The sequence below is a fragment of the Sus scrofa genome, chromosome 12, assembly GCF_054392235.1.
Source record: "Sus scrofa isolate SSC_HxYL_T2T_F1_AM1 chromosome 12, Sscrofa_HxYL_maternal_Yorkshire_Landrace_v2.0, whole genome shotgun sequence".
NCBI classification, from domain to species: domain Eukaryota; kingdom Metazoa; phylum Chordata; class Mammalia; order Artiodactyla; family Suidae; genus Sus; species Sus scrofa.
The window spans coordinates 54337228-54356815 of NC_139394.1; the positions used below are offsets into that span (position 1 = coordinate 54337228).

The following is a 19588-nucleotide window of genomic DNA, read 5'->3' on the forward strand; positions in this document are numbered from 1 at the left end:
AAAAAACACTGTTTCAATGGACTGAAACTCTCCAAGGTTTAGTCTGATGTCATTTGCGCAAAGAATGAATTGCTCCTCCTTCTGGGCGTGTGGGCAAATCTGATATAGAATTTATTTCCTTCCCTAGTGATGGAAATTCCACAAACACATCCCCATGCCTGATAGAACACCCAGGTCCCAGGAGATGCGCCATAAATGTGAATTGTCTGGGTCGGTGCTGAGGGCAGCTGAGACTTCTCAGGCTTCTCTACCGTGGCTGCAAATGTCAGGATGAACTAAATTATGCTGTGATAATGAACAGCCCCCCCAAATCTCAGCAGCCTCAAACATGAAAGGTTTATTTCTCAGTCACACTGGCTGCATCCCTTCCCTTGGAAGGCGTCTCAGGGACGTGCAGGAGCAAAAACACCCTGCTGCACAGACATACTCCTGGAAAAGGGTCCTGGTCAGACTATTGGGAAAAACATGCCTGAATGGTGAGGCCAAGCAGCATCTGTCCCCCTTGCTGGTCACACTCCACCTTTCCTTCGCTGTTCATGCCTCCAAGCCAGCTGGGTTGGGAGGATCTGGGGCAGCTGGAGGAGAAGTACGTGGCACGAAGGCCAGCACAGACGGCTGCATCTTCACCCCAGCCAGCATGCATCACTGTCCTCGGGGCACTCTGGCTAACCAGCCATGGCCAGAGAAAAATGAGATTGGAAAAGGGGCCTCAGGTGTACAGTCTAGAGAGGAAGACTTTTCCAATGGCGCCTGTGACCAAAGTCCAGGCTCCACGTTCTTCAAAACAATCACTCCAAAAGCTGGACAAAGGGGATCAAGTCTTCTGTGCTTATTTGGAGCCCACAGCCACCAGACACTTTTGGTGTCTAAAATCTACGTTTATTTTCACCGTCTACAGGTGAATCACAGATGACCCTGCTGACAAGGATGCTGGGCTACTGTGCCTTTTCCTTTCTTCCCTCTTTCTCTCTCTTTCTCCCTCTCTCCCCCCACCCCTTTCTTTCTTCCACATTTACTTTCGCAACCAGCTCCCAGGTGAGTCTCTTTCAGAAGGCACTGATTTGAGATCTGCTTGGTGACTCCTGGCTGCATTATTAGCGTGGGCCCTGAAGCTTGGTTCATGGTCAAAATGATGCCCTGAGAACAAGCATTGCTTAAAAACTCCCCACAGAGCGGTCCAGGAAAAGGATGACCCCAAGATCACATCCGCAATACGAATCAGATAAAATTGGCAACAGTTTTTCCACCAATGAGGGTGCTAAGACTCCTGCTGGTTAAGGTTTCTCTGGAGCATGACCAGAGCGGCCCCCACAGCTGCGTCTACATCCTGCCCATAGGCCACTGGCAAAGGGAAAGCCCTCTGCACCTCCTGCTTCAGCACCTCGTTCCTGGACAGCGCACTCCCACTGCCGATCACTCGTTCCACGCCCCACGCTTGAAGCTGCTGGAACGGAAGCATTGAGTGCAGGTTCTGAACGATGCCTCTGCACAGGGCCCGGGTCACGTGCCCCAGGGAGAGGTCAGAGGAGGAGATTCTGGTCACTGAGGCCAGCTGGTCCGGCAGGTGCCTCTCACCCAGCACGGTGGGTGTGATGGTTAGGCAGGTGTCTCTCTGCTGTGCAGCTGCCTGGATCATGCGTGAGTACACAGTGGATTCTTCAACCTCCAGGCCTGCCAGGAACAGAGAAGACCCGTGTGAGTTCAGGCACCTTCTTCCTGCAGGCTGAGACTCTCGAGAATTCTCTGTGGACAGGAACATCTTGACCTGCTGCCTCTACCCACTGCGGCTGGATGCTGCCCAAGTCAGGACGCACTTAGTCTGGCTCGCTGTGCTCTGCCCCAGACGCCAGCCAGCTCTCTCACTGCAGACCCCAGCCCAGCCTTCAGGAGAGATCTCGCTCTCGTAATTATTGCTATGAGTCCCAACCATCCCACAGCTGCACGACCCTTGGTCCCAAGGAGGCCACATGCATATGCTGATCAGTATCATCGTGGCTGCTATTAGACTTCCTAGCTCTGTGACCGGGATCCCAGGACCACCCACAGCGCTGCTCACAACCTAGCCTACCTCTGGGCAAACGCTGAAAACTAGAGTATAGACCAGAGCTCTCAGGTGAAGGGGCATATGAATCCCTCAGGGACTTTTTTTTTTTTTTTTTTTTTTTTTGCTGTTTCTATGCTGCTCCCATGGCATATGGAGGTTCCCAGGGTACGGGTCTAATCTGGAGATGTAGCCTCCAGCCAGAGCCACAGCAATGCCAGATCTGCTCTGAGTCTGAGACCTATGCCACAGCTCAGGGCAATGCCAGATCCTTAACTCACTGAGCAAGGCCAGAGATAGAACCCACAACCTCATGGATCCGAAGTCGGATTCGTTAACCACTGAGCCACAATGGGAACTCCACTCAGGGATCTTATTAAAATGCAGTTTCTGCCTCAGTGTGCCTGGGGTGGGCCCCAAGATTCTACGTTGGTCATCATGTCCCAGAGGAAGCCAGTACTGCTGGCCTGAGGCCCATGCTTTTGGAATAGAAGGTTCTAGACCGGTGCTCATCAACACTTGAAGCCATCAGAATCACCTGAGGGGCTTTTATAAGATGCCATGTGCAGGCCCCACTCCTCCCTCAGGAGCCAAATAATCAGCATTTCTAAGAGTGACACTGGGACATCAACACTCTTTTTTAAACTCCGCAAATATTTCCAGTGTGCAGCCAGTGCTGAGAACCACCAACCAAGAGTCACCACAGAGTCACCAGCAGCATATTTAACTTATGCAAACTCAGCTATACAGCCTCAGGAATGAGAAATCAAAATCAAATGAAATACCATAGAAATTTAATAAAAGTTTACATTATATAAACTGCTAACCTTCAAAGCCCTCTGTTTCATCAAAATAAGAACCAGAAAATGAATAAGACTTCTTTTTGAAAGGATCTTAGGAAAAAAAAAAAAAAGAAAGGATCTTAGAGGCAAATTAAATATTACCACCTCTTTCAAGAAAAGAATAGTCACATCTGTATAAAGAGAAACACCAGCAGTTCCCGTGGTGGCTCAGTGGGTCAGGAACTGCACTTAGTGTCTGTGAGGACGTGGCTTCGATCCCTGGCCTTGCTCAGTGGGTTAAGGATCCAGCATTGCCGTGAGCTGTTGTGTAGGTCACAGACATGGCTCGGATGTGGCGTTGCTTTGGCTGTGGTGTAGGCCGGCAACTACACCTCCCATTTGACCCCTAGCCTGGGAACATACATATGCAGTGGGTGTGGCCCTAAAAAGACCAAAAAAAAAAAAAAAGAATTGTATAATATTGTAAAATACTGGAAGTCTTTTCACTCGTTCATGTCTAATCATTTATTCTCAACTGTCTGTAGTCATCAAAAGGCAAACCTCAAATGACAAAGAAAATAATGCAGCGGGGCTGGGGAGAGCCGGGAGATGACTAGGAGTCTCCAAAGTCAAAATCAGGGGAGAAGGTGCCTCTAAAAAAAGGAGGTGATGGCAGCTCAGAAGATGAGAGGGAAGAAGTCGACGCGATCAGATCCCTAAGGAAGGAAGGAAAGTGCCAGAACTGGGCTGGATCTGAGACATGGATCTAGAAGCTTAGAGCACATTCAGCATCAGAAAGTACCACACGGAAAGGACAGGTGGCCCGCTGTGTGGGCCACTCTTACCTAGATCCGCCATCCACTGGACCAGCATGTGGACGAATGTGGCTAGCACGTTGCCCCCATTAAGTGATGCGGCCACCGCCAGGTAGGTCCTGTTGAAGTAGGGGAAGTAGGCGACTGGAGCCGTGGGGTCTGGAGTCTGCACCGGCTGGAATACTGGAGGCATGGAGGCTACCAGCTGAACTGAGGTGCTGATATTGAGAACTGGGGCCCAAGGGAAGCAGAGGTTAAGACGGTTGGACTAACTCAGAGGTCAGAAGTCATAATAGGGCTGGGGGACAGTGTGCTGGCTTTAAAAGTATATCCACAAATTCCTTGCCTCTCCTCCTTTTGGGAGGCAGAGCCTAATTCCCCTCTGCCTGAGTGTGGACTGGACTCAGGCACTTGCTTCTGATGAAGAGAATAAAGCAGAAGTGACAGGGTGTGACTTTGGAGACTAGGTCATAAAAAGACACTGCAGCTTCTGTGTTTTTTGGGGGGGTGTGGGGCATGCTGCCTGCAGCATGCAGAAGTTCTCAGGCCAAGGATCGAGTCCAAGCCACAGCAGTGACACCAAATCCTTAACCACTAGGCCAGCAGGGAATGCCTACAGCTTCTGTCTTGATAACTTGCTCTGGAGGAGGCAGGTACTGTGTCATAAGCTGCCCTATGGAGAGGCCATGTGTATGGCTATTAGCACAACTGACCCCATCTTGGTCCCATATAGTCCCTCCTGATCTTCCTACCCAGGACTGTGCTATGTGATAACTCACTTCTCTGTTGTTAGGGGCCTGATAGTTAGTAGACATTGTTTAGTAATAATTAGGTGGCCCTGTTAGGTCTCAAACAATGATGAAGATTTTCACTGACATGTTCCTGGCGCCTATGAGACTAGTTAGCTATTCAGTCATCTTGACTTAGGATTATACGTCCTATTTCCAGGCACTTGCCCCCACACCTTAGTTTAACTACAAAATTGTCCCAACGGCTCCCCCAATGGTGCAGAGGGCTGTGGATGCTTTCAGATTGTTGTCTGCCTGATCCCATGCTGGATATAAGTTACCCTATAATAAACCGATCCACTGGCTTAGTGCGTTAAGGACCCAATGTAATTGATAAGGATGCAGGTTCAAGATCCCCGAACTTGCTCAGTGGGTTAAGGCTCCAGTGAGGCCCTAAGCTGTGGCAAAAGTTGCAGATGTGGCTTGGATCTGGTGTTGCCATGGCCAGGGTGCAGGCCTCAGCTACAGCTCCGATTAGACCCCGAGTCCAGGAAATTCTATATACCACAGGTTTAGCTGTAAAAAATTAAAAAAAAAAAAAAAAAAACTGATCCATTGATTATTTGGAGCTGCCTGCACAGTTCTTCAGTGTCAGGATGCTGCCTCAGTTCAGTGGATACTGTCCACTCCCTCCATTCCCTAATACCCACGTGGCAAGGAACCAAGGCCTCCTGCCAAGAATCACAGGAGTGAGCTGAGAACTGGGTCCTCCAGGGGAAAAAAAAAAAAAAAAAAGATACTGGGAGTTCCTGTCGTGGCTCAGTGGAAATGAATCTGACTTGTATCCATGAGGACACAGGTTCGATCCCTGGGCTCGCTCAGTGGGTTAAGGATCCCATGTTGCTGTGGCTGTGGCATAGGTTAGCGGCTGCAGCTCCAATTCAACACTTAGCCTGGGAACCTCCATATGCCATGGGTGCGATCCTAAAAAGACCAAAAAAAAAAAAAAAAAAAAAAAAGAAGGGGGTCCTCCAGGCCTGGTCAAGCCTTTGGTTGAACAGCGTGGTTGCGATATCATGAGGGACCGTGAGCCAGACCATCTAGCCACACCCAGATTCCCGACTCTCAGAAACTGTGTAAGAGCACGTTTGCTGTTCGAGGCTACTGAGTATGAGGGTGATTCATTACACCTAACTGGCAACTAACTATTTACAGAGCGAAAGACCTCAGCCCAAGCGTTTCATTCTCTGGGGAGGTTTCATTCATTTGCAGTGGATACCACCTCCTTCTCATTTCCAAGGTGTGCTTCTCAGCCTCCCCCAGCCAGGAGCGGGGAGCTCCCAGTCCCAGAACAGAGTGGATGACTTTCTCCTGCAGGTGAAGGCCAAAGCCTCCCCGGCGAGACTCTCCCCGGAGTCGCTCCTCCGTGTCTCATGAGACCAGGCCAAAAAGCCTGGTCTTCTCAGTCCGTTAAGGCCACACTAACAGAGGTCAGTTAGCAGAAATCAGCCAACTAGAGAGAGTCACTTCCCTCGCCCGGCCCTAAAGAGGAAAGGCACGGACTGTGGTCAGGACAGCACTCGCCCTGCTGGATGGTAAGCTCCCTGGGCAGATGTTTCACCAGTAGGGATGAGGGCGTTTTTCAAGTTTGCCGAATAATAGTCAAGAGCACAGTGAGACTGCTGGCTCTGTGGGCCCCTCGGACCCTTGCACAGAGTTGGAGCTTAGATGCCCCCAGCAGAAGTTAAGGAGAAAACCAAAGAAAGACTTACCTGCGTCTGTCCTTCGGGCCATACAGGAATAGACGGAGGCTTGCAAATCACCCAAGGCCACGCCCACCGGCGTCCCCTTTGGGATTTCAAACCACGTTCGGGAAGTTCTGCCTGCTATGCTGCCAGGCTCTGCGACATCCGGGAGCAGGTGGACAGGAAAGCCTGCAGTCTTCAGTCTGCAAACCAAAAGTGGACAACTTATCTACCTGGTGCTTGGTTTTCTGTTTTTGTTGCTTCCAGGAAACTCAGCAAAGGACAGCACTGTAGGATACACACTCAAGAAGAAAGGGAATGGAGGAGTTCCCATCGTGGCGCAGTGGTTAACGAATCCGACTAGGAACCATGAGGTTGCAGGTTCGATCCCTGCCCTTGCTCAGTGGGTTAAGGATCCGGTGTTGCCATGAGCTGTGGTGAGGGTCGCAGATGTGGCTCAGATCCCATGTTGCTGTGGCTCTGGCGTAGGCTGGCAGCTCAGCTCCGATTAGACCCCTAGCCTGGGAATCTCCAAATGCCACAGGAGCGGCCCAAGAAATGGCAAAAACACAAAAGAAGAAGAAAGGGAATGGAGTTCCCATTGTGGCTCAGCAGGTTAAGAGCCCCACTAGGATCCATGAGGATGCGGGTTCAATCCCTGGTCTCACTCAGTGGGTTAAGGATCTGGTGTTGCTGTGAGCTTTGGTGTAGGTCGCAGATGTGGCTCAGATCTGGTGTTGCTGCGGCTGTGGCACAGGCCGGCAGCTATGGCTCTGATTCAATCCCTAGCCTAGGAATTTCCATATGCCATGGGTGCAGCCCTAAAAAGACAAAACAGAAAAAGGAAAAAAGGAAAGAGAGAGGAAAGAATTCAGCGTTTTCACAGAGGGCCTCTTTGGCTGTGTCTGTGGCATATGAAAGTTCCTGCGCTAGGGATCAAACAAGTGCCATGGTAATGACCCAAGCCATAGTGACAATGTCTGATCCTTAACCCACTGTACCACAAGGGAACTCCTCTTCAGGTTTTTTTTTTAAACCGTAGGGAAAAGGCTTGGATTTTTAAAGTGTGAACACTCTCAAGAGCTTGGGATGGGTCTTCTGGGGAAGAATACAACCAGTTTCAGCAGAGAAGATCAGAAAGGATGGGATAAGCAGCAGATATCATCAACATCGGGCCTCCTGTTTTGAAAGGGAGCACAAACACTCTGCAAAGGGAGGCAGCTGGAGTTTTAGAGCAAAATCGCAGCTGGTTAGCACAGGCCAAACCAAAGTCAAACCCATATACCTCCTAAAGACCAAATGCATTCATCGCTTGGGTTAGTGAACATGGGGCTGTCAATTTCAAAAACATGCTAGAAAGTCCTTTACCTGAACTACCAGGTGCTTTTTGTTTTATTACAGAGCTCAGAATGTGAGCCCCGAAGGAAGTGAACTTATAGGACATGGGACTTCTGGACCTGAAAAGGCAAATGATTGTTTAAAAAAGAACTTAAAAGGCATCCCTCAAGCCTACTACTTCCATTTCTTAACCCTATCTTAAAATACATTAAAGAACGAAAGTTGTTCTTTGGAATCTATGGGCTAGGCCCGGGGTGCACAAAGAACTGGGGAGCCCGCCCCAGATCTGGGCCACAGTAGAGGGCAGGACCGCATGGCGTGATGTGTGGCGCCCCCTCCAAGGATTTCACTTGCAACAGGCCCACCCATCCCCAGGGACTGACAGGCAACTGATTCCTGGCCTCATGGAACCCTCCACAGTTCTTAGATGGGAAAGCCCCACTCAAGCTCCCAATCTAGAGATTCTGCCCTTCAGCCTCAAGCCAGCCTGCAGGATTTATACTCACATCTCCAAGTTCCAGCTTTGGCTCCCGGTGTTGAAATATCCCCAGCTAGCGGCATTCTGGTCGGACATCAGAGGTCTCGTCAAGCCACACAGCATGGCGACCACGTAGTCATGGATGGTACCAGCTGCATCATAGGACTTCAGGAATTCTGGGCTGTTTTTTATACCCAAAACAATTCAACATGGTCTAATATTGACTTGAAAGCACGTGCTGTCCCTAACTGTGGGCCTCAGACTAGACACAGCGTCGCTGGATGGCTGCCCCTCCCCACAGGGAGGACTTCCCAGCCCCTCCAAGCCAAGCTGGCCAGAGTCAGTCTTAGGGGAGGGGACTCATAAGACTCACCATGCCTGGGAAAGCAGGACATCAGCCATTCTTAGCAGCCCTGACCCCACCATGAACCCACCACATGACCCCTGTCAAGTTCCCGTCTGGCCCCTTCCTTCCCCCCTGGGTTAGAATCAATAACCACTAAGAGCCCTCTGTGAAAGGAAGCAGGGGTAGACCAAGTCTAGCTCTTGCGACTACACCCTGTACTGAGCCACACTCACGGAGGGACAGTCCAGCGTATGGAATGATGCGGACCAGCTAGAGCTACAGCCCACTAGCCACTCTCCTGCTCTTGGAAATCCATCACCTGAATCCAAGAAGAGTTTTCCGTACCTATTTTTCAAAAGCCAGAAGATGGTTGCGCAGCCAAAGCCCGTGGCCACACTGAGATGGGACTCTGGCTGGGGCAGAGAAGCCAGAAACTTGCTGCTACACCGGCCATCCTGCCATGTGACCAGGTGGCTCACGGCTCTGGGCTCGAACACAGGGGCGGCCCCTCCCTCTGTCCATTCACAGCCTGGAACAGAGGAGAGGACCCGAAATGGAGAAGAGAGCAACTGGCCGGCACAGGCATGTCCTCAAGATCACCCTGCCGGTGAGGTTACAGGACAGACTTTATCACTCACGACAATGCTTCATTTACGCTCAGCGTTTCTGGCCAGTAGGAGCAAGCAGGCAGTCAGAGCCGTACGCGCATGTGCACCTGAAGCAAATGAGTTCCACCCAGGAACCAGGAGTAAGTGAGGGAACAGGAGGGTCCCTTCTCAGCATAGTCTACCCTCACAGCTACTTTTCTGCCCCCAGCCAGGGTTCTTAGCCCAGCCCTAAAGCTGGATATCAGCAGCATTTTTTTTTTCCAACCCTTTTGTCTGCTTCCCAAACTCCTTTGACCCTTTTTCTTTTCCTTTCTTTCTTTCTTTTTTCTTTTTTTTTTTTTACACTTTTTGATCTATCCTTTTTATTTTGTTTGTATTATAAAATGAACACAAAGTTTTCTTTACCACATACCAGGTATTGTTCAAAGCACTTTAAAAATATTAATTTAGGAAGTTCTGTTCGGGGCTCAGCAGGTGACAAACTCAACTAGTATCCATGAGGACTTGGGTTCGGTCCCTGGCCTTGCTCAGTGGGTTAAAGATCTGGCTTTGCCATGAGCTGTGCTGTAGGTCACAAATGCAGCTCAGATCCTGCGTGGCTATGGCTGTGGTATAGGCTGGCAGCTATAGCTCCGATTTGACCCCTTGCCTGGGAATTTCCATATGCTGCGGGTGCAGCCCTAAAAAGCAAAAAACAAACAAACAAAAATATTAATTTATTTAATCGACATATTAGCCTTACAACATAGGTGTGATGATTAACCTCATTTTACACATAAGAAAAATGAAGCACAGGGAAGTTTTAAAAATCTTGCCAAAGGTCACATAGCTACTAAGTGATAGAGCCGAGATTCAAGTCCAGTCTGTTCCAAAATCTGGCTTGATAGATATTCTCTATCTCTCTTTCCTCTTCTTCTTTTGGCAATAATAATAATAATAATAATATTTTTTATTACACAATTGATAAGTGAATGCATTGTCAATATAAAATGCTCAAATATTACAGACAAAGCAAAAATACTGCTTGACCATTCCCCCCTGAAGTCCCAGCTCCCTTCCTGTCACTGTCAGCCCTTGTTGGGTTTTTATATCCACACAACATTCCTTGTATGGTTTGGTTGATTTAGAGGGGATTTTGTTCTACATTTGGTTTTGTCTGTTTTTTAAAAACACAGAGTTCTCCTGTGGTTCAGGGGGTTAAGGATCTGGTGTTGTCACTGCCATGGCTCAGGTTCAATCCCTGGCCTGGGAATTCCTGCATGCTGCAAGCACAGCTAAAAAAAAAAAAAAAAAAAAAAAAAAAAAAAAAAAAAAGGTATCATTATTTTTTATACTGCATCTCTTTTTCTAGAGGTTCTTTTTATCATCCGACAACATATCCTGGAGTCAGTACACATGAATGCACCTTGGACTTCCCGTGTGGCTCACACATGAACGCACCTTATTCTTTTTAACTACTGCATATCTACAGCATGGGTACCAGTATTTATTTAACCACTACTCCATGGTTAAAAGTCATGTTTTCACCACGATAAACAAGGATGCAATGAGCAACCATGATCCTGCTTCTTTAGCACATACATATTAAAGTGCTTTTCCTGAACAGATTCTAAGTGGCAAAGCCACTGAGTCATAGCAGCTCTATTATTTTTCATACCCAGCCAAACTACCCTCCAAATGGCCAAGCTCATTTACGCAACCAGCAGCGGCATTGAAAGAATCAATTTTCCACCCTCTTTGCCAACCCCTGACCTGCTCAAACTTGGATTTCTCGCAATCCAGTGGGTGGAGAATGATTTCTCCTTGCTGTTTTCTCTGCTTTTCCCTAGTTACTCATGACACTGAGCAATTTTTCATATGCGTATTCGCTATTTCTATTTCCTCTTTGAGGAATGGCCTGTGGTGTCCTTTGCCTGTTTGGCCACTGGCCCATCTGTCCTTTCTTTGTTGTTCATTCTTTATATGGACCCGTGTGCATCCTTTGTCTACTGTACACTATCGAAAGTTTTCTCCCCGTCTGTGGGTTGCCTCTTAGCTTGGTTTTATCATCCCCACTTCTCTCCTGCTATTACTGAGCCTGAAAATGGAATGTGGAAACAGGCGTAACCACAGCCTCTCAGAAGGCACCAGTCATTCCCTCTCCTCTCCTCCAACTGGCTCTCCTGTGCCCTCGTGGAAGCACTTAGCTCTGCTCGGGTGCCTGGTGCCCATCTGCACTGAGTGCCCTGAGTGAGCGCTGGAAGATGAGGGCTGCATCCCCCCATTCCTATGTCTCCCATGAGGCCCAGCCCAGAGCCTCGAGTCTTGTAGGTCCTGAAACCAAACTGAATTACAGCTGCTATTTAAAGCGGAACGACCTGATCTCAAATATGATTTCACTCACTCGGCTAGGCAGGTACCATCATCGTCAAACAGTGGCTTTCCTGCTTCCCAGAAACAGAAACCAAAACAAGAAGGCATGCGGGCAGGTTGAATGAAATATTAAGCAGCTCTCTCCAGCGATGCGGGTGATGGTTTGTGCGGTTGTTACAGAGTCCAGGTGGCGGGCAGAGAGAAAGGCATGTGACCAGACCACAGTCATTAGATCTCTGCTGTCCTCTTTGGAAAGGGTTTTAGTATTAAAAGGACATTCATTCTCGTTAATGCAAAATTAAGGACTTTAAAAAGCTTTTACAACCTGGACTCCCCCTGAGAGGTCAGCTCTAACACCCTAATCAGCCTTTTGCTACTGCTACCGACGGAGCCAAGCAGCTCCCATGGCCCCAGCTGGCCCGACAACAGGCAGACAAAGAGAGAGGAGGCGGGAGGGAGCTTGCGCTGGTTTCTTCAAGACCCCAGGCCCATCCTGGGGACGGATCAAGGGTGCATCACCAGGAGGATTAAGAACCTGACTAGGAACCATGAGGAGGTGGGTTCGATCCCTGGCCTCACTCAGTGAGTCAAGGATCTGGCGTTTCTGTGAGCTGTGGGGTAGGTCGCAGACATGGCTTGGATCCCATGTTTCTGTGGCTGTGGCGTAGGCTGGCAGCTGTAGCTCTGATTAGTCCCCTAGCCTGGGAACCTCCATATGCCACGGGTACGGCCCTAAAGCAAAAAAAAAGAAAAAAAAAAAAAGAAGTCACGCCCTGGAATTTAAAAAATCATGGATATCTGTGATTATGCTAAACAACAAAAACTATGCCCAAATTCAAAAGCGTTCTCCTCTGTGACTTGGCATCTGCTACAGCCACACGAATCTCTTGGTTATTGGCACAAATGCTCGGAGGTGCCGGCACCAAGAAAGAGAAAGCTGTGGAAAATCCACTCCACTGCATCCAACAGAGAATCAGCGAGAACTCCGTCCTTTCTGGCTCCCTGTTCATGACGGATGTGTGAGGGGACCATTCACTTGTTGCTTACATCTTTGAACAGGACAGGATGTCCACAGAACACAAGAGGCCACAGGATAAGCTGAGCCTCCACAGAAAGCCCTCCGCAGCCCTCTTCCGGGTCCAGGGTCATTGTTAAGAGCGCGTGATCGCCCTCCCACCCCCACCCCGAGCCCATCAGCATACCTTGGCCTGTTTTCCAAAACATGACTCCATGCATCTGTCCTGACACTCCAATGCCACAGACCTTCCGCAGGTGCTGCTGGGGAAGGGCAGCAAGGCACGCGTGCAGGGCCTGGACGATTCTCCTCACATCCTGCTCTTGCCCCTGCAAACAGAACAGGACACCTCTGGGGGGCAGAGGCACACACGCAGGTTGGGGGAGGGGGATGGAGGGGGACCAGAGGCCTCAAGGGATTTCCGGGGTGCTGGCTGCCCAGCTAACTTCACTGAAGTCCCTTCTAGGACCTACGGACTGGCCTCAAGGATGAGAGGTGGGCCTGATGGGTCTCCACCACCTCCAGCGGGACCAACCCATCCCCCTTCACAGAGGAGGCGCTGTTGTGGGTTCGGATCACCTAAAGGCCCAAGCTCCCCAAAGTACTGCCCTGCCCTCCAGGCACTTACAGTCCAGTAGGATGGACAGGGAAACACAAGACCGGGCTGCAGGGAGAAATCAGGCAAGGGTCTTTGGCAAGGCACTTGGAGCCCTGGGGCAGGGGTGCGGGGGAGAATGGAACCCGGCAGGAAGGAACCCAGCAGGAAAGGAGTCAGCAAGAAAGGCCTCTTGGACTAAAGCACTTGAGGTTGGGCCCTAGGGTTCGCTTCAGTGCATCCATCTGGCAAACGGTTCCTGAATGCCCTGAGGGCCAGGCCCCAGATTTGGAACCAAAACCCCAAGAGGAAGCCCAGGGGATAGCTGGGCACAGCACCATCGGGATGGGCAGTGCAAGGGGTGGTTGGAGATAAGGCTGGAGAAGAGGAGAGGCTGGGGCCTAATCACGAGGGGCTTTGCCTGGAAAATGTAGTGGGGGGCCCCCGGGGCTTTCTGAATGGGAGAGTATCATCAGAGCTGTGTTTTCAGAAGGTTAACGGGGCAGTAGGATAAACTCTACAGAGAGAGACCAGACTGAGAGTGTGGAGAGATTTTCCAAGGGTGGAAAAGACAAGAAGCATTGGAGTTCCCGTTGTGCACAGTGGAAACGAGTCCAACTAGTATCCAGGAGGGTGTGGGTTGGATCCCTGGCCTTGCTCAGTGGGTCGGGAATCAGGCGTTGCTGTGAGCTGTGGTGTAGGTCACAGATGAGGCTCAGATCCCGCATTGCTGTGGCTGTGGTGTAGGCTGGCAACTATAGCTCTGACTCAATCCCTAGCCTGGGAAATTCCATATGCTATGGGGTGCAGCCCTAAAAAGACCAAAAAAAAAAAAAAAATCAGTAAGTTAAGGGAGCCACCACAAAATTTGCACAAGGGAAATTAACCCAAGTGACATCATTTTGGTGTTTTGCTGGGGAGGGTGTTGTTGGGGGGCGGGGGGAGGGGGGGTGCGGTGGCTGCAGTCACGGCACATGAAGTTCCCAGGCCGGGGAACCTAACCATGCCACAGCAGGGACAATGCCAGATCCTCAACCCACTGAGCTGCCAGGGAACTCCAACATCATTGTTTTCTTAGTGAATAAGTAAGTTTCAAAGTGGGAAGTTTGAGAATGCAATTAATTTATGCATGTCTAAAAGAATCATACCTATGTCATTAATATTTGTGGTTAAGAAATCTTGGGGTATTTAGTATTTTAGATAAATGTACATGTTCTAGAGAATTTGGCCTAGATTACTTTTGTCATTTCAACTTAAACTGTGAAATTGTATAACTGATCTAGATTTGTGATTATATGTTCAAATCTCACTACATTTATAAAAGGATTTGAAACATATGAGTATTTAAGTTTAATTATACATTTATTAAATCCATAAAAATTATTTAAGTAATCTGAAAAGATTTAGGTCTAATAACTGTAGTACCTAAAAAAAGAAAACATATTAAATGTATATATACTGTTTAAAACATCTATGGGATTAAGTATTATTAAAAGGCCCTCAAAAATGATGGTTAAAATATTAGGCTTGGAGTTTCCACTGTGGTGCAATGCGATCAGCAGTGTCTCTGCAGCACCAGGGCACAGGTTCAATCCCCCGCCCAGGGCAGTGGATTGGAGGATCTGGTGTTGCTGCAACTGCAGCTTGGGTCTGATCCCTGTCCTGGGCACTCCATAATCAGGGGAGCAGGGCAGGCGGGTGGCCAAAATGAACAAAAAGATAGGCTTATAAATGGAATAACCTTTATAAGCTAAATTTAAAAGCTTAAATAAGAACTAATGAATTGAATTTTTTTTTTTTTTTTTTTTTTTTGGCCAAGCCTGCAGCATGAAGAAGCTCCCAGACCAGGGATCAAACCTATGCCACAGCAGTAAACACTGGCTCCTCAACCCACCTAGCTACCAGGGAACTCCTAATACATTGAATACTTTTTTTTTTTTTTTTTTTTTTTTTTGTCTTTTTAGGGCCACACCCGCGGCATATGGAGGTTCTCAGGCTAGGGATCAAATCAGATCTATAGCCGCCGGCCTATGCCACAGCCGAAGCAACGCCAAATCTGAGCCACATCTGCAACCTACACCACAGCTTACAGCAACGCTGGATCCTTAACCCACTGAGCGAGGCCAGGGATTGAAGCTGCATCCTCCTGGATGCTAGTCAGATTCGTTTCCACTGAGCCACGACAGGAACGCCTCAAAACTTATTTTTATTTCAACCAAACTAAAGTGTTCCTGGTGCACAAAAATCACCCCAAGGCACAAAATAAATTTATATCCACCAACTCTAAGCAGCCACAGAAACTCAAGAGGAGAAGAAAAATGTGGCTGAGCTCTTAACAAATGTCTGTTTTTGGCAAACAAAACAAAGCTCATGGTCTTGTAGGAGCATCTGAAGACTGAAACCCCAGGCCTCCCGCTTTCTCCAGGGGCAGTGCGGGCTTCCTCTTCCCGGAGGGAAAAACCTTCATTCGCCCACCCCCTCCTCAGCCTGCTGAGCGAGGGCAGTTTTGGGCTCCTAACGGGCATGACCCAAAGTGCAGAACGAAGGAAGGGGAGGAGGGCTGGGGCGGTGGAAGGAATGCAGAGGGAGCATAGGGCATTTTCTTGAGGAAGCAGCCCACATCCTAACAACTCTATGCAGGGACGTCGACAGCAGAACTGACTGGGCAGGGAGTTTCTCTGATGGCTTAGCGGGTTGAGGCTCCTTCGTGCTCACTGCTATGGCTCTGGTTGCTGCTGTGTGGCATAGGTTCGATCCCCGGCCCAGGAATTCCCACATACTGCCCGTGTGGAAAAAAAAAAGAGAGAGAGAGAGAGAGAGAGAGAGAGAGAGAGAGAACGTGAAATAAAAGTTGCAGCGCTCATTTAAAAAAAAAAAAAAAAAAGAACTGATTGGGCAATTGGGCCAAAAAAGGAGGTGCATGGCTGTGCATGATCTCCCTGGACAGAAGAAAAAAGACAGCGGGCAAAGAAAAAAGGAAGCAGGGAAGAGACATTTGTTTAACCCTGCCTAGTCCAACACGGCAGGCATTAGGCACACGCAGCTAGTCTGAGTCGGAATGTGTCGTAAATTTAAAATACAGACCACAGGAGTTCCCATCGTGGCTCAGTGGTTGACGAATCCAACTAGGAACCATGAGGTTGCGGGTTCGGTCCCTGCCCTTGCTCAGTGGGTTAACGATCCGGCGTTGCCGTGAGCTGTGGTGTAGGTTGCAGACACGGCTCGGATCCTGCGTTGCTGTGGCTCTGGCGTAGGCCGGTGGCTACAGCTCCGATTCAACCCCTAGCCTGGGAACCTCCATATGCCGCGGGAGCAGCCCAAGAAATAGCAACAACAACAACAACAAAAGACAAAAGACAAAAAAAAATAAAATAAAAAAAAATAAAATACAGACCACAGATTTAGTATGGGAAAAAAAAAAAGCACAATATCCCATTAAGGATTTTACATTGATTATTACATATTGAAATGATACTATGTTTGACACATTGGGGTCAATAAAATAGGCAATAAAATTAATTTCATGGTTCCTTTTTACTATTTTTTAATACGGCTACTAGAAAATTGAAAATTACAGGTGTGGTCACATTTCTATTGGGCAGGGCTGGTTTAAAGAGTTCCCACATGGCTGACAGATGGTGCATGAACCCAAGACAGAGGAGCTGCTGTTTCACATGGGCACAGGGTGGGTGGGCTGTGTGGGTGGGGACAGTGGAGGCGAGAAACAGGTCAGATGGGAATGAAGACAAGGAGGCAGTCAGTGAAGGGCAATGAGTTCGAGTTTTAGCGATGAGTGTGATGGAGGAATAAATTATTGGGCGGACAATGGGTACCCTCACGATGTAACAGGAAAGGCGCTGCCCCCATTCCTTAGTTCAGAGTATTGAGGAGTCTACATCTAGATCAAATCCTAAACTTCTGATTTGAAAAAAGAACTCAGAAAACATTCAACCCTCCTCCCCGACAACCTTTCTTACAGATGGGGAAATTGAGGCCACGAAAGGAAAAATTAACAACTCAGAAAGCGTCACGGAGCTTCCCTCAAAAGTCCTAATATTTTAAGGAGTGCCTGCTGTGGCGCTGTGGGTTAAGGATCGGATGGCAGTGGCACAGGTTGCTGCCAGGGGCTCCGGTTCAATCCCCAACCCAGCGCAGTGTTGCCACAGCTGGATCCTGATATTTTACAATTGCAAACAGATAATAGGCTGATCTTTCCCATAGGGCCGAACACGATCCCCAAAGTGTCGTGGAGTGCACCATACTTCTAAAGAGTGAGAAGGATGGACATGAGGAAAGAACAGAGCCACCGGGTATTTCTACAGTTCAGTAGTTTTACCCCAGGGGTGATTTTTGTTCCCCAGGGAGCCTTTGGAAATATGGAGACAGTTTTGGGGCGTCACAATTAGGGGGGAAGAGTCTACTGGCATGCAGTTGGTTAGAGGCCAGGGATTCTGCTCAACATCCTACAATGCACAGGACAGCCCCCCCCCCCACAACAAAGAATCATTCAACCCAAAATATCAACAGTGCCAAAGTTGAGAAATCCTGCTACAAATGAAATTACAGCAATGCATTTGTCCCAGATCACAACACACACGAGGATGCAAGGGGAGTTATTACCCTAAACCCCTCCCTAGGCAGGTGCGGAGCCCTGGGTGTGCCTGTAAGCAAAGAACAGCCTGTTAAAAGCTGGGGGAGTGGGGAAAGTGTTCATAAAGTGGCCCTACTTCAAGAGAAAAGGGCACTGCCTAAACTCACCCCCTAGAACCCCAGCTCTGCCACTCACATCCACAGGGTCAGAGCTGATTTTCCCTCCATTTCATAGTCCATAAAATGAGATAATCATTCTAAAATACCCTGATGCCCCCAACCAAACTAATTTTGAAAGGTCCTATGAAAATGCAAAGTGTTCCTGAAATCTTTGTCCTCTAAAATGCTTCTGAGCAGGATGGACTCTGAACCCTGTAGAACGGAGTCCAGGTATGTGGCAAGAGCTTATGAACAACAAAGCTCTTAGGAGTGAAGCTTGGCTCAGAAAATTGAGATTTGTGGCTGGAAGGGACCATAAAGGTCACTTATTTCAACTCTGAGAACAAGCTGAGATCCAGGAGGAAAAAAAAAATTCGTGAGGTTACACACAAAGTTCCTTGATGTTAATTTCTAGTGTCAATGATCTGAACATAAAGCTACGTTTCTCTGGGAGTTAATGGAACCCAGCTTTGGGGATTGACATCCTTTCGGAACCCATATGCCTCAGCTGAACACACGGAGGTGAGATTTTGTTTCTATCTTGTAGCTTTAACAATTTGAACTTTTTCTAATTGTTTTTTCTTTTCTTTTCTTGTTTTTTTTTTTTTTTAGGGCTGAACCCTTGGTACATGGAAGTTACCAGACTAGGGCTGGAGTTCAAGCAGCAGCTCCCGGCCTACACCACAGCTCACAGCAACACCGGATCCTTAACCCACTGAGCCAGGCCAGGGATTAAACCCACATTCTATGGATACTAGTAGGACTCGTTACCGCTGAGACACAATGGGAACTCTGACTTTTTCTAATATTTTAATCAAGATCTCTCTCAATGTCTTTCTATCTGTCCTGATGTCTTTCCTCCAAAGGTGTATCAGCCTTTGGGGCTGGGGCACTTTTGCTGTCCAAGTGTTTGAGTCCCTCCACTCACAGACCACTTCTGGGACTGGGGCAGGTTACATCTGGTTGAGAAAGGGGCAGGCTACATCTGATTCTGCATCTGATTTCTCAAGGAAAAAGCAGACCCTGCCCTAGTGAATCTGAGGACACTGGCAAATGCGCGGGGCAGAGAGCAACAAAAATAAGGAGACCTGAGATCTCTCCATGTATAAGAGAGCAACTACCTGCAGGTCAAGGTACACAAGGTAAGAGTGCAGAGAGCAAGGGGGTATACATAGAGAGCCAAGGGCAAGGCTCCTCGAGAAGGCCGGAGAGTCGGGAAGATCGGTGCCAGGAGGTGGGAAATTTCCTGAGAGGAAACCTAATGGAGGGAGTTGCAGCAGGCAGGCAGAGATCAGGCAGGCTGGAGCTGTCAGGGAGACTTGTTTGAGGAGGAAGAGTGGAGGCTCCTGGAGGCGGCGCGACTCCAGGACGCTGCCTCACCTGGGACCCGGCCGCCGCGCTCTGGGCCGCCGTCTCGGCCTGCGCAGCTCGTGCACAGCTCGCCAGTACCACGAACCCGGAAGGGTCACCCGGTGAGGCTTCCACCAAGGCCGCCTTCACAGATGTGGTGCCCAAGTCGATGCCCAGAGTGACAGATCGAGCAGCCATGGCAGCGCTTGCGTCTGGGGCCGAGGCGCCCTCTCCCGCACACTTCGCCCAGGACCAGGGAGCCAAGGCGGAGCCTCGCCTGCCACTCTTTCCAGCCACGCTGGACACGGGCGAATTCGTCTCCCCATTGGTTGAGGAAGGTTGAGTCGCGCGCCCCGCGTGACCGTCCCCTGCTATAGGCGGAGCCGTGGTGGAGGGCGGGACCTAGGGGCCCCGCCCCTCAGAGCAAGATTTGCGAATTGGAGTGAAGCTTTGTCCTCGCTCAACAAAGTTCTTCGGGATACCGAGAGGCGCTGGGGGATGAGAGAGCCTCTGTGGCCCTATTGGTGACTAAACCCTCTCACATACCCGAGTCCCCATCCCTGCCGAGTTGCCTGCGCCCCTCCGCTTTGCTCCAACCCCTAATTGTCCCTCTGAGACGCGGAAAAACTACAGCTCCCAGGGTGCA

The 19588-nt window shown here is 49.2% G+C and overlaps 2 protein-coding genes across 3 annotated transcripts in view; both read right to left on the bottom strand.

The window, feature by feature from the left end:
* TRPV1 (transient receptor potential cation channel subfamily V member 1) overlaps positions 1-7122 on the bottom strand; it is a 43758-nt gene extending 36636 nt beyond the window's left edge. The window contains exons 1-2 of the mRNA XM_084985497.1: positions 7003-7122; positions 2143-2168 (exon numbers count right to left, since the gene is read on the bottom strand). The gene's annotated coding sequence lies outside the window, so the exon portion shown is untranslated. The remainder of the gene's footprint in view (positions 1-2142; positions 2169-7002) is intronic.
* Positions 89-19217, bottom strand: SHPK (sedoheptulokinase). Of its 2 annotated transcripts, XR_014821593.1 has the most exons (8): positions 18973-19217; positions 12436-12577; positions 8619-8802; positions 7956-8108; positions 7480-7568; positions 6139-6314; positions 3669-3869; positions 89-1671 (listed from the first exon to the last, which is right to left on the bottom strand). XR_014821593.1 is itself a non-coding variant. In XM_005669118.4 (7 exons), the coding sequence occupies exons 1-7, from the start codon at positions 19138-19140 to the stop codon at positions 1259-1261; spliced, it is 1437 nt and encodes a 478-aa protein (XP_005669175.1). In that variant the 5' UTR covers positions 19141-19217; the 3' UTR covers positions 89-1258. The 2 variants fall into 2 exon arrangements, 1 of the variants encoding a protein (XP_005669175.1); XM_005669118.4 differs by lacking the exon at positions 7480-7568.
* Positions 19218-19588: the final 371 nt, after the last annotated feature.